The sequence below is a fragment of the Mustela nigripes genome, chromosome 4, assembly GCF_022355385.1.
Source record: "Mustela nigripes isolate SB6536 chromosome 4, MUSNIG.SB6536, whole genome shotgun sequence".
NCBI classification, from domain to species: domain Eukaryota; kingdom Metazoa; phylum Chordata; class Mammalia; order Carnivora; family Mustelidae; genus Mustela; species Mustela nigripes.
In genome coordinates this window covers 18,281,727-18,296,831 of record NC_081560.1, presented here as the reverse complement: position 1 = coordinate 18,296,831, position 15,105 = coordinate 18,281,727, and the positions used below count along the sequence as shown (strand labels likewise).

The following is a 15,105-nucleotide window of genomic DNA, read 5'->3' as shown; positions in this document are numbered from 1 at the left end:
TAATCAGATCTCTAACCACAGCCACTTTTAAGGCTTTCATTGTTTCCAGTTATACTCAGATGCTTTTACAAGCTCTCCTTCAAATGTGTTTCATCTGCACTGAGACTCATGGAAAGAAATCAGAGTACAGGTTTCTGATAATAAGATCACGCAACTGAACAAGGTAAGAATTAGTTTAAGCACAACAAGAACACCATGGGACTGAATGAGTTGAAGATGATTATAATTTTTATGACTTTCTTTTGTTGAAACATTGTTTTTCCAGATTTAAAGAAATTAAGGTAATTGTAACTTACAGCAATTTGATAAAATATACCTCTGTAAATAAAACATTTATCTTCTACCTGATCCCTTCAGAACTCAAAAACTCCCAGTATTTTTATATTTTCATAATATATTCACTTGTGTAACTTCAATAAGAGTAACAGGACACAACTGGAAACACTGGTTATATTACTGGGGTTTTGACTAGAATGCCTAGTTGAGGGAGACCTGCATAAAGTCAGGTATTACCAGAGAGCTTAAGGAACTAAGGTAGACTATACGGAACCAAGGAAGCCCTCTGAAAAAAAGAGCCTTAATGTCTTGCTGACAGAGTTCCCAGCAGAGTTCCCATGTGAAGAGGGAAGGTCGCTTCCTGGCAGATGCAAGAAACTTGGGATACTTTTGGGACCTTGAGAAAGAATGAATCCAAATCTCTAGGTGTTACAGTTGAAGTCTTTCGCAAGTATTTGACTTGGCTGCCAACCTTGAAAGGCTGTAAAGTTCAGGCTGGAGAGTCCTTATAAAAAGAGCCTATGAGATCAATCACAATTCTTGCTGCACTGAAACCAAGTTTTAAAAAAACTAGGCTTCTTTCGCAAACCAATTAGTCTCAACTGGGCTATATTTGGTAAAAATGAGTGTGAAAATAAAGAGAAAAACTGTTTCAATAACATACCTTTGTGAATACTATTTCCAAATTCGGTTCATTAACTAGACAAGATCCTGATTTCTTCTGGTTTTCTCCAGGGCCTGGCTACAGCTCCCCCAACTAACATTTTTGGGTTTGTTTGTTTTTTTAACCATCCTTTTTCCTTGGAATAACTTGATAACCAAAAACTGCCCTTTCTCCTGAAGCCCTGCAAACTGCACATAAACAACTTAAACGTCAGAGAAATCACAACAGCTCAGATGCAGACAATCTCCATGCCCGCTGCTCGATGGGCTATTCAAAAAGATCGCCATAAAACTCAATTTACAAACCCAGAAAATACATCAGATTGCCACTGCCTGTCATCCAGAAATCCACTTGACTGGCTACACTCTGAAACAGGTTTCTAATTTGATCCAATCATGAACCACTGCTTTTGTTTCCACAGAAATGGGCCTATTCATTCCTGATTTGAACCATTGGACTGAGAATACATCACCGCCTCCTGAAATGAGTGTAACTACCTCCCGTCAGAACCCAGACTGGTTCACTGAAATGGAACAATCTGTCAACTTTTAATGTGTGAGACTTCCAGGGAAGTTTCAGAGGAGGGAAGTGCAGGGGCCCCGGGCAGGCCATCCAGAGTGCACCACGATGGCATACTCAGGATTTTGAATTGAAACCATGTGGGAAACAACAAGTACTAGGACACTCAGACACTCCTCTGTGAAAGGTACCCTCCCCACACTAAGAAAACAGGGGGGGGGGGGGAAAGCCCACCACCTTTATTTAAAGCCAAGGAAGTTGTAGAAATAAACCTGGTTACATTTTTACTAATCTACTACCAGAGCCCAAATTCCTTACTAAAGCTCCCAAACATCCATTTTCTTTATCCTGTCAATTCCTGACAGGTTTACGGCCTTAAAATGTATATTTTTAAAAATGCCTGCTTTGGTCTTTTGTTTAGGTTTCGGTTTCATTATCGGGACTCTGGGTGTACAAAATAAAACTGATTTTTTTTTTCCTCCTGTTAATCTGTCTCATGGAAATTTAACTCCTAATCCAGCTGGAAGAACCTTGGACAGGAAAATTTCTTCCTCCCCTTCATTCTGACCCGCCAATTGGTCCTCCAGCCCAACAGCTAATTCACTGGCGTGGATGAATTCCTGAGGTCTTTCACCTTCCCTCTCCCTAGGCATCCGGCAGTGCTGAGTAAACCGAGCTCAAGACAGGATGAAAGGAGGAAACAGGACATTATTTTCCAACTAGGGCAGGCCAGGGTGGTCAAGATTTTCAGCCCCAGTTCCAGGGAATAAAATATATAAACATTTTTACATTCACCCTCATGTTCATACTTATGGGCCAGATCTTAACATGCCAAGTATCAATACTTACAACAATGTCTAACAAAATACATGCTACACAGATATCAATACCTTGTAAAAACCCACAAAAACATCTGAGAGGCCCCAGAGAATCGAGGCATAAACAGATACAAGATTACAGGTGTGGGAAACTATACAATTTTTCAGTGGAAACGTACACAAGTGAACAGGAAGTGCGGTGAGGACACTGGAGGTGGGGCTCGGGAGGGGAACAAAATAAGGCAGAAGGGGGGACAGGTGCTCAAGAAGTGACCTGAAGTTATTAGGATGCTTTAAAAATGTCATGTAAGCTTCCCAGAAGAACAGATTGTGTCTAAATACTTTAAAACTTGATAGACGGTTACCAAGTATATTAATGATTGTTTTAGATGGAAAACAAAATGAAAAGATCAAGAAAAAAGTCAAAAAATGAAAAAGCATTTACAATGAGAGGACAGAATTGTGGTAAACTATGTAGGTATTACATTAATATAACTAAAATATCCACCGCTTTCTCCTATTTATCTATGGCACTGGTTAAGCTGTTAAGTGGGTACACAGGTATGTGTACACATGTACACACACACACACACACACACACTATACTTTCTGGCTAGTGCCATCTGCTATCTGATCTTTGCTCTAAGGGTAGAGTTTTGGCTGTCTTATTAAACACCAATCTCTTTTGTAAACAAACTCTATCTCTGAGGTACACAGTTACACAGTTTTGACCCAGAGAAAGAGGAAAAGCATTTTAATAGACATTTCTCCTTCTGTTGCATGGGTCTGGTCCTTTATAAAATGGTTTATTTGCCTATTTCATAAAAGCTGAAATTAGTTTCAACCTGGATTGAAAAAGCAGTTATCTTCTGGAAATAAATGGTCCAAAAACAAGTTGTTAATGAAAGTTCTAGTGTCCATTAGACATATTTTCTTACATCTGGCCACTAGAGCGAAAATCAACTCAGAGCATTTCAGACATTCTGTTCTTACACGTTCATTTTTTGCTTAAGTGCCATAATCTGTCCATATATAACCTCTTGTTAATAAAACCAGTAGAGGTGTTCAGACTGAGGAATGTGTAGTTTCTAAAACCAGAATCTAAAATCTAATAGACTCATTTAAATGCTGTCTGTGTGCACCAAAGCATTTCAATTCCTAAAAATTTTCATTAACATAAAAAGGATGACACTGAGTTAGGACAGCCTGTTAAGACTCCAGATACACAGCAATCCAACAGACCCTAGGGACACGTTCTTCTATGAAGTGATTTTTAAAAAAATAGCTTTTGTTTTTAAGAGGATATTTAACACATGCTACTTATAGCACCATCAGTCTGAAGAACTCTACATATTTCAAAGAAAATGCCTTTTGATTCCATGAATGGGTTCACGCCAGATTCAGCATCTTTTAGGGCAGACCAGTGATCAGCACTGGAAAGCTGCCCACGTCTAGAGCAACAAATGAGTCTGAAAACCCGTGATTAACGTGCAGACGACAATGAGGCGGCTTAAGTTACTCCCCCAGAGCGACCCAAAGGCTCTGGGACTTATCTCGGACCCCATCAGAGACCAGCTGTAGGCAGGCAGCGGCGGACACCTGCCACACCACGGCGTGAGCCAAGCAGATGTGCAGAACCACACCGCAATTTAAGACAGTCCGTGCCCAAAAGCAAAAGGAAGGTCTTTGTGAGCAAAAGAGGCAGGTTACTCCTGTGAGGTTAATGATGGGGGGTGGGGGGGAACTGAGTGAAAAACGAGGCAATAAAAGAACAGACTTTCATGTTCTTTTCTCCTCCAATATTATCGCAGAAACTACACACACACACACACACACACACTCCTACACACACGATACTGATAATACTGTTCCTTGTTCTCAAAATCACCGAGCAAGGAAAGACCACACCTCTGAAATGATTAGCCAAAAGGGGCATCATATTTCCACACAAAGCAAAACACATTACCTCCCAACCACCTGTAAACACTCATCAAGAACACTAAGATACCTCATAGGAAAGAAGGGGGAAAAAAACACCTTCATTTTCGTTGCGACTGGACCTGATTCATACACCCCCTCCCCCCGTACTAGTCTCCTCCTTAGCCTGACTGACCACGACTCTGTCAGCCCGACAGGCAGAGCTCAATCTCTCTGGTTAAGCAGCCTTCCCAGCAGGAAAGGCACCCACTGGCACCAGCCCGGAGCCGCCGAGGGCCAGCCGCTCCCAGCCGACCCGGCAGCACCATCTCCACTCGGAGCTACAGGGCTTCACGCCAGAAAACGTCTCTCCTACGTCATACACAGCCTTTCTTTCTTATTAACTGTGCCTCAGAGAGACGCTGAAGGTCTGTTCTAAGCAGAGAAAGCAACAGACTTTTGCATAGGAAAAAAGAAAAAAAAAAGGCAAGTTGTGGAAAAGGATTCCCGCAGCCCTGCTCCAGTGTGACCAGGGCTCGGCTCAGGGACAACTGCTTCTTTTCCAGTCCCAGCGTCACTGGTGTCTCAGCTCAGCTGTTTCCTGATGATGATGCATCTGACTGGCTGACAGGGCCGCAGGGGGGGGGGGGGGGGGGGGGAAAGGTGACAGAAAAAAGGGACGAGGCCACAGGATGATAATGACTGTGTGGCAGAGAATCATCAGAATGGCAACAAGAGACCACCACCGAACACAGATATAAAACTACTAGCTGTGGGGACTCAGAACTCAATAAACAAGTAACAGTACTAAATATTTTGGTAAACAAGTAACAAACGCGCTGGCTGTTCAAGAGCAGAGAACTGTTCTTGTTTCTACTTCATGGTTGAGGGGTTTCCATTTGGAGTCCACAGACACTGTCTGTACAGCCTTAAGAAATCTGAGAAGTCCCTCCTTCTGAGGATTCTCTGGTACATGGTTGGTTCAACACTTCAGCGCTGACGAACGTGGAAGGGCGGCCAGCCCTCACCGGACCCTAGCACATCACGACCCTGGTCTCTGCTCCGGGCAGGCCTCAGTTCTTCTTGTCCTTCTGAAGCTGGCTTTTTGTGGTCCCTAGGTTGTTCCACACTTCTGTGTACATCAGGGTGCCAATGAAGACAAACAAGGTACCCAGCCAGTGCCACAGAGTGAAAGGGTTCTGGAAGTACAAGATGGAAAAGATGAGGCTGACGAACTTGCGCAGGGTCACGACAAGGGTGACGGTGAGGGAGGCGCACTCCGTGGTGAGAATGAAGACGCCCCGGATGCACACGTACCTGGGGGGGGTGGGGTTAAGGTGGTTTCGGTAGACTAGAGAGAGAACACCAGGCAGAACATTCTGGCATCGCACTTGGTTTAAATGCTCATATTCTAAGAACCAGAAGACATGGGTGGGTTATGGCTGCTCGGAGGCTCTTCCTCAGTAGAACATCTCACTGAATGAACGTCCTACCACTCATCTGCGAATCCTCCCCTGAAGCTGCCTGGAGACCGCCCACTGTTCTCGCTCTGAGTTCCTCACACAGTGTACGGTGACGGTCCCCTCCCACGTAGTGACAGAAGGTAGGTAACACTTTCAATAAACGTCAGCAAACCTACTTTATATAAGGACCCGGGCTCCACCTCTTTGTCCAGAGAGGAACTCTGCCGGCCAATCTACTAGGTGACGTCAGAGGAATGAGACAAATCTCGACCTGCTTCGTGGTTTCAGACCCTTCACAATTGTATAACCTACTTCAGGCTGTTCAAGGAACCATTTAAAAAATTAGGTTTTAGTTAGTTTGAAATTTCTTGCAGAATTTTGTGGCAGCCTGAGACATATCCTAGGCCACCGAACAACTCCGGCAGAAATCACAGAGCATTCACGTCCTATACTATTGCTTGGTGATCCACTGATTTCTACACCTCCCCCCAGAGCAGTCCCTTTATGGTGCCCAGTGACTTACCGACCTGCTGCAGCGCTAACCTCTGGCCCCCCACGAAGGCACTAACTGGATGGGCAGCTCTGTCTCCGGTAGTACAGAATAGTTCAAGGCAGAGACAGAACTCATGTCATATACCGTTAGAAGAATAAACATTCCTCGGTCAAAAGACCACAGAGCAGACCTCATGGCAGAGGAGCGCAAAGGATACTGAGTGATGACATTCATGAGGAGGTAGAACCACATGATGGGCACTGTCACACCAATGACCGGAACTTGATACAGTTCTGCAAAGATGGAGAGGAGAGACGATCACATTCCTGACAGCTGAGGGGAGACCGAACGTAACAGAGACAGCAACACTACTTCCCTCGCAAGCAGAACTGGACTGTACGCCGCTTTACTTCCCTTGATTCCAGGCTACATCAGTCTCAAGAGTCATTACATTGGTTTCTTAAATTACTTATGGCAACTGTAAAATAAACTCTTCACCATCCACCTGACGAGGACCCCACTTTACAAAGAAACACTGAGAGGCACAGAGAAGTTACAAATGACAGGCTCTTGGGCGCCTGGGTGGCTCAGTGGGTTAAGCCGCTGCCTTCGGCTCAGGTCATGATCTCAGGGTCCTGGGATCGAGTCCCGCATCGGGCTCTCTGCTCGGCAGGGAGCCTGCTTCCTCCTCTCTCTCTCTGCCTGCCTCTCTGCCTACTTGTGATCTCTCTCTATCAAATAAATAAATAAAATCTTAAAAAAAAAAAAAAAAAAAAAAAAAAAAAAAAAACAAAAAAAAAAAACAAATGACAGGCTCTTACCTGACAATCGACCCAAGAGTGAAGACAACCCACAAATAAATGCTGTTTAGAAATATACACGATCCTACTAGTAATCGAAGAATTCAAAACTAAACAGGGTTCTGCCATTTTAGACTTTATTAAAACAGCAATTAAAAATGTATAAAATCCTAATCTGGAAAGGCAGTAGTGGAATTGGCAGCCACTCATTTGGTAGTAGTATCAACTGGTGTGTGTGTGTGTGTGTGTGTGTGTGTGTGTGTGTTTTAAATCCATTTCATAATGCTCACATTAAGGGACCACACCAGTATTGACAGTCATTCTTAGGAATTAATCCTTATTAATTCAAAAGAAGAAAAAAGTTCTCCGTTGATGGAGTACTATTTATAATGTGGAAAAACCAAATCAGTCTCAATGGCTATGTAAGCCTTAGAGGAACTTCCACTAAATGAGGCGGGACACATTTGATGAAAAAAGAATCATGAAGATTATATACACTCACACAAAAAAGAAGGCAAGTGAAAAAGCAAGTATGAAATGTATCCACACAAGGGTGACGACTGTGTAAAAATGTATGTAAGCAGTATCTGGAAAGAAAATGCTAAAATGAAATTAGCTGACCTCGAAGGCTATAGAACTGTAACTTTTCTTCCTTTAAATGCATCCTTATGTTATGAGGCTTGCATAGCAAGTATTTGGGATCCTAAGGTGTTTGGGGGGGTAGAATTATTCTGTGTAACTTAGGAAATTCTAACAGTGACAGTGAGATCTCCTTAGTAAAGGAATGTTACTTTTCTTTTGCAAAACATAAAAATCCGTGTGTGTGTGTGTGTGTGTGTGTGTGTGTGTGTGTGTGTATGTAATGTATGTAATATAACTGTCTAGACTAGTGGGAAATCCCCATAATGTGGTATTCAACTGTCTTTGAAACACTGAAAAGACAAGTAACATTATTACTGTTTAACAGCTTCAGAGATCCACTGTATCAATTTGCTATGTAAGAGTCAATCAGTAGGACTCCAAATATTTAGGTGGATATTCAATTCTCATAACAAATTCAAGGATAACAGGTTCATCTAAGATAACCTAAGGCAAGCCAGAGGAGAAAAGAAAACATACTTAACTCAGGGATGATTTTGAAGAAGTTGAAGGCATACTCTAAAGTAAAGATTTTACATAAATACCATTCCTGTGACTTTTAGAAGCAGCATTCTAGTAACTAAATCAAAATCAATCCCAAGGAATCTGATGATATTTTTATGTCAATGGTCCATCGCTATGTGGAAACTCTCAAGGGACCTTAAAAATTATTGTGTCAAAAGTGGCTATGTGTCAATTACATCTCCAAAAAAAAAAAAAAAAAAAAGTCAGAAATGATTGAGTAATTCAGAACCCTAAAAACTTTCTGACAGGGGCTCCTGGGTGGCTCAGTGGGTTAAGTCTCTGCCTTCAGCTCAGGTCATGATCTCAGGGTCCTGGGATTGAGCCCCACATCGAGCTCTCTGCTCAGCAGGTAGCCTGCTGCCCCCTCTTTCTCTGCCTGTCTCTCTGCCTACTTGTGATCTCTGTCAAATAAATACATAAAATCTTAAAAAAAAAAAAAAACCTTTGACACACTACCTTCATTACACACTTTCTGTGGGTGAATGGGACAGACAACACTGCAAACTCCAACAGAAAGCATTCACAACTTCCTAACGCAGGTTCTGAGGGCAAACAAGTTTACGGTGCACATACCGCCACTCCACAAAATACACCTACCATTTTAGATATGAGCAAGGAGAAAGCCTTAACTTTACATATGTTTATTTGTTCCTGTGTGTTCCTTTGTCTGTATAAACACTACATCTTTTAGTCAATCACATCAGATAGGCAATTTATAGCTAGTTGATTAAACAGTCCCTTTAACAAGTAACAGCTAACTTACCCTGTAGACATCTGAATGAATTTTGCTTATTCCTGCTGCTTTATTTCCTACCCTTTACCCTGGAAAAAAGCCCCTTTGTGGTTGTTTCCCTTCACTCCAAGGGAGCTATGTGTGTGTGTGTATGTGGGTGTGTGTGTGTGTATGTGGGTGTGCGTGAGTGGGTCTGCCTTTGCCTTTGCCTTTGCAGCAAAGGAAGGGCAGGAGCAGGCAGAGCTGATGGCTGCCCAGTTTCTCATGGTCCCACCTCTGTGGGGTGGTACTGCTATTTTTTGGCATTCTCAAAACATCAAACATTCCACATGCAAACACAAACACACAAATTCCAAAGCAAAATAGAAAATGTGAAGATACTCTATTACATTGTTTGCACATAACTGAGAAGCATCTGGAAAAGCTTTTGCCACTACAACGGCTGACAAACAGCACAGTATCCCCGGGAGGTGGGGTGGGGATGGCTCCCCATAGGGCGGTGATTTGGATAAGATCATGAAAAAAGCTGTGGTCAAGTCAATGGCGAAACTGAGAAGTGGCCCCAGAAGCTGCCAGGTGATTCCACCAGCTAACCCCACACTCACCAGACTTATTGAACAGAACTGCATGGTCATAAATGTCGGAAGCCAGGAAAATGAAGCCAGGAAGCGGAAGGGCATGCTGTGGGAAGAAAGAGCTCATGTAAATTTATATACACACGTAGTACAGAATATGCAGGGCAGCTTCACAATGACTCCCAGTTTTACAAGCTCTCTGACAAGCAGGATCAGGAAAAGCAATTCAGACTTGTTAGGTTAAACGTATCCAGGGCTTCGGACCTCGTGACACTGTCCAGCAGGCTACTGACCCCAAGCCGCAGCTCTGGCCCTTACGGACTGGAGTCAGAGATCATCACGCACTGAACAAAAAAATGGAGCCAGCATCCTTCCCTCAGCAAAAGGGAAGCTTAAACTCATAGTCATTCAGCCTGTGCCAGGTACTGTTCTAAAAAAAAGACGTGAACCTGAGAGCCTGTTCCTTATTTTTTTAATTCCCAGCCACACACTCCAGTCCCAGTTAAATATCTCAGCCTGATTGTCTGCAGCTTCAGTACGAAAGCTGGCAGTGACGAACCTCTGAACCCTGAGGCCGGCGGCATCTCTACCACCCGGGGCCTTGAGGGGCTGTGCTGTGGATGTTCTCTCCATAGGAGAGAGGCTGGAGGAAGAGTACAGTTAGAGGGGGCAGCTCTGGCTTAGCAGTTTCCAAAAAAGCAGCAGAAGCACAGAGAATTAGCTAACGGAACTCTCCATTGAGTACAGAGGCTCCCTGGAGGGATGCTGTCCCCCCTCTTCCCTCAAATGCTTGTCCGCCTGCCCACGGCCCCCTCTGCATGGGGTTTTTGGAACTTATTTTGCTGTTCCAAGTTTCCATAGTAGTTTTACTCGATTTCATCTACAGGAACACTGGGGGGGGGGGGGGGGGGGATGAAGGTCCTTATCCGCAGATGTTGTTCCTGGTTACGGGACATGCTAGGCTCCACACACCGATCACGAGTGGCTCATGCAGAGAACAGTGGCTCAGAATACACACTTGTAGCCTATTAAAAATACTTGGTCCTTCAACTACACCAGAAAAACGCATATTTCGTTTGAAATGACAGAGTACAGCTGAGTACTTTTTAATCTATCTCAGGCTCAAGAAATTGCTTACATTATAAAACAAAGCCTCCTTGGAATGTTTCCCAAATTGTTTGTATAAGGTCTCCTGGAAAATACCCATCCGCGCTGACATCAGAAGTGCAAACGTCAGTGCCCCAATCCCTGAAAACACAAAAACCAGGTGATAAGATACAGGATTTGCTCATTTCCACATATTTTCCTAAAGAACACTGACTGTTCTACATTTATTACAAACCAGCTATAGAACATGTACAAAATTTTCTAAAGAAGTAAAAATAACCACATTATCACTACCCACTCCTTGATAGTTTGCTCTCTCTATATATTTATGTATATATTTTATGCTAACACGGGATTATAATGAATATACAAATGTACACCTTGCTTTCTTCACAATCATTTTTTTGGATTTTTCTTTTTTTCCTTCAAGTATGAACCCACGGCTCCATGACTTTATCATGTGGAGGGACCATAGTAAAGATCTAACAACATGAGAATGATTAGATTACTTCCAATTATTTCACCATTGGAATCAATGTATATCCTTGTACATAAATCTTTAAACGAAATGTTGATGATTTCCTTAGGGTAAACTTCCCTAAATGAAATTACAGTCAGAAGTTGCAGACATTTTTAAAACAGTATATAAATTTTTCCAGAAAGGCCATGTCAATTTCTACCATAAACAGTTTATACAAAAATGGTTGTCTTACTGCACCCCCTACAGCAATGAGGATAATTGTTTACTATCTTGCGACTTTAAGAGGCCAAAAATAATAAGGTACTACATTTTGGTTTCAATTTGCATCTCTCTGATTCTAAGAGTACTGAGGCTGAACACACAGTAATCAGATATTAATTTTTCCCCATGAATTGTATGTTTATATCCTCTGGAAATTTTTCTTATTGGATTAAGTGTTTCCTAACAGTTCACAATGATTTTTTTTTTTTTTCCATAAAGAAGAGCAGCCTTAAAGGGATAAATTTTCAAGGCCAAGCAGCAGGGAGATTCTAGTTCTTTTGTTGCTATTTCTCTTCGGCTTACTCTCACTCTGTTACTGCTGTCACGGACTGCACTTGGAAAGAGTTTCACCTCCGTAGCCGACAACACGAGGCCAGAGCTCTCTATAGGAGTGATCTAATGAGTTCCACAAAGAGATACTCATATTTTAAAAAATTCCCTAGGAGACTCTGATGATCAGTCGGGTCTGGGAACACTCATTACGGAAGAGCTAACTTATGAAGAAAATGAATCTAAGATTTAGAAATGAGTCCCTTGGAAATTGACTGCTTCTACTCAGGAGACAGACCAAGAAGAAACAGAGGACACTCTACGCACTCGCTCAGAGAGAGTGACAGGCAAACGGATGTGCGCTTTTCGCTCCACACCACTGGCAGCCACGGAAATCGTGGAACCATGTTGTAGAACCCATTACCCTGAACGCGGATATTTTCTTTTTTCATGTTTTGAACACCGAAGTTCAGAGATAGGTGACCCCGGGTGCCTCTCTCTTCTGTGGCATAATCTGTTTAGCCAAAGCTTCTTGCCAAGAAACCCGTCTCTTGGGAGAAAACTCAGCAAACAGAACTTCAGAGGCAATTAGCTTTATTGTAATCACTGTACTTGCCTAGCAGCCACCTTAAAAATGCTTGGAATCCATCATTCTCACTCGAGCTGGACTGGGAAGTCTAGGAAAGACAGGAAAATACCAGGTAGAGAGACCAGAACTACATGCAAGGTGCCCGGGTACGAAGGAACGATCTGTTGCCCTCTTCCCCCCGCTCTTCTCTCGCAGAGACCCAAATCCTTCCATGGCATAAGCATGACCATGTACCGCGTCCATAAAACACCCCGGGGCCCCCACGGCAAGCAGGGAAGAGAAATGATCTGTGAAGCGATCCTTACCACCTGCTTTGCTGACATGAAAGTGCAGATAAATATCCCCACAGACACCAGGGCAATGGAGGTATATTTGAAAATGCTGTATCTGCGAAAACGAGAACGAGAAGACGTCAGGAGAAGACAAGCACAGATACGAACTTGCACGCGATGCTCCCAGTCAGAGGCTGTGTGAGAGGACCCGTCGGCGGAATCCAGACGACGGGCTCGCGCACACGGAAGTCTGGGCAGGAACGAAGCAGGACGCTGACTGGGGACTCAACTCCCTTTCCTCGTGTTGCTTAAAATTGTTTGTTGGTTTGTGGACCGAGAGGCTGTTTCGTCAGAACACAAAAACAAAAAAAGACATGGGCCAGACATGCTCTGCCATCCTGCTCGGGTCCCAGGGAAAGGTGGACACATCTGAACTGCCACCTGTGGCGCTTCCGGTCTTCAGGGACCCAAACCCAAGCGTCAGAGACACACCACACAAGAGGAAGAACGGATCATAAGGGACAAGTAGCAGGATTCAGTCAGGGGGACGGGGGAAAAATCAGTCAACTGGCCATTGTCAGGAGAGGACTTTTTTTTAACACCTCTGACTGACCTAAATGTTTTTAAACGTCAGCACAGTTGGATAAAGGAAGAAATATTACACTAATAGGACTACTGGCAGTAAGAACAGTGGCATTTCATATTAACTAAAACAACATCATTAATATCCCTCTTGGGCTCATACTGATAAAGCGGAAGGACTCAGGCAAGGACAAAAAGGAATTAAATTTACAGGATGAACCAGTTAAGGTTTTCTAGTTAAATACTTTGTACAGTTCTGGTCACATTGCCTCGTAGCAGGCCAGCAGGCCTGGCTAAGCAGCAGATCGGGGGCCGAGAGCAAGCTGCTGGTGGAGAGAGGGAGATGAAGGGGCCCTGAGGGGGCAGATGGAAAAGTAAGGGCACTCTGGAGTCTGGAAAGATCAAGACTTTGTAATACAGGCCTAAAAATGAACAAAGGGCAGGATGAGGTAAGTATTGACTTGGTCTTCAAATCCCGGAATGAGGAACACACTGTGAACCTAAGGGGCTCTACTCAAAATACACAGTAGGAGATAATAACTTACAAATTCCTGATATTAGATGGTTACCTGAGGGAAATTCCTGCTCTCTGGGTGATACACAGCAAGGAGAGTCAACAGGGCTTACTTGGACAGATGCAAGAGGACAGACCCAATACAAGTTCTCCAGGGCAACGGACATGATTAAGAAAGGGCCCTGATATTTCAGAGCACCCTCAGGAGAACACATTCCTTTTAGAATATGTTTTTTTGGGGCACCTGCGTGGCTCAGTGGGTTAAAGCCTCTGCCATCGGCTCAGGTCATGATCCCAGGGTCCTGGGATCGAGCCCTGCATCGGGCTCTCTACACAGCAGGGGGCCTGCTTCCTCCACTTTCTCTGCCTACCTCTCTGCCTACTTGTGATTTGTCAAATAAAAAATAAAATCATAAAAAAAGAGAATATGTTCTTTTATAGTCCTATTATGAGAAAAATCAACAGTTGGAAGGCCTGCAGGTCTGCGCCAACGTTAAGTCTACACTACCAAGAAGGGTAGTGGTCACTTCAATGTAACAAACCCATTACATATGAACACTTATGTGGACACTTGGAAAACAAGTCAGCTGCAGCCGTACTCATCTGGGAACTAAGCCTCAAAAGATAAAGGGTTCATGATAAGGAGCCTAGCAGGACAGGACAACTGTCCTTACCACACAGCTCTTATTACTTAAATACTCTAGGTTGCCAAACTTAACTGGCAGCACTTTCTAAGCTGGTAGAGACTTCTAACCCTGGGGCTAGCTACTAAAAACAGAGAAAAGCTGGCCTGAGCTTATACAATTGTGATCTTAACAGTGAAGGTGAACTTCCCCTGAAAAATGTTCCGGACTGAATGCGCTGACTCTCCCCAGTGCCCTTCCTTCTTGGGAGTAAGGGGTAAGGCTCAGAACGAAGGTGAAAGACAAATATTTTGAGAAAGTATCCCAGGTATTTCTGAGATTTTCTAGTCATATCCCAGAGAGAGGTACTGGTGACAGCCACATAGAATAGTCCTGAAAGTTTCTGTCCCATTTCTTGGCCATTTCAGTCTTTGTTAGGAATTTTCTCTCTAACAAGGGTGTTGTTAGTTCATCATGTTGTGCTGATAAACACCTTCTATGACAGTGCTGTCCAAGAACTTCCACGGGGCTGAAAATGTTCCCTATCTCGGTTCTCCAACATGGTCGCCAGTAACCACGTGTGGCTACTGAGCACTTGAAATGTGAGAAACAAAATATTTAATTTTAAGTAACTGAAATTCTTTTTTTTTTAAATTTATTTAACAGACAGAGATCACAAGTAGGCAGAGAGAGAGAGGAGGAAGCAGGCTCCCTGCCGAGCAGAGAGCCTGATACGGGGCTTGATCCCAGGACCCTGGGATCATGACCTGAGCCGAAGGCAGAGGCTTTATCCCACTGAGCCACCCAGGCACCCCACGTAACTAAAATTTAAATGTCAAGAGTCGGGACGCCTGGGTGGCTCAGTTGGTTAAGCAACTGCCTTCAGCTCAGGTCATGATCCCAGCGTCCTGGGATCGAGTCCCACATCGGGCTCCTTGCTCCGCAGGGAGCCTGCTTCTCCCTCTGACTCTGCCTTCCACTCTG

The 15,105-nt window shown here is 43.7% G+C and overlaps 1 protein-coding gene across 1 annotated transcript in view; it reads right to left on the bottom strand.

Annotated features, from left to right (window-relative positions):
* Nucleotides 1-206: 206 nt before the first annotated feature.
* Nucleotides 207-15,105, bottom strand: part of SLC35B4 (solute carrier family 35 member B4) — a 41,805-nt gene continuing 26,906 nt past the window's right edge. Inside the window, exons 5-10 of the mRNA XM_059396385.1 lie at nt 12,436-12,517; nt 12,158-12,218; nt 10,561-10,670; nt 9,453-9,528; nt 6,368-6,443; nt 207-5,511 (exon numbers count right to left, since the gene is read on the bottom strand). Of these exons, the coding sequence (XP_059252368.1) occupies nt 5,268-5,511; nt 6,368-6,443; nt 9,453-9,528; nt 10,561-10,670; nt 12,158-12,218; nt 12,436-12,517 (649 nt within the window). The 3' untranslated portion in view covers nt 207-5,267. The remainder of the gene's footprint in view (nt 5,512-6,367; nt 6,444-9,452; nt 9,529-10,560; nt 10,671-12,157; nt 12,219-12,435; nt 12,518-15,105) is intronic.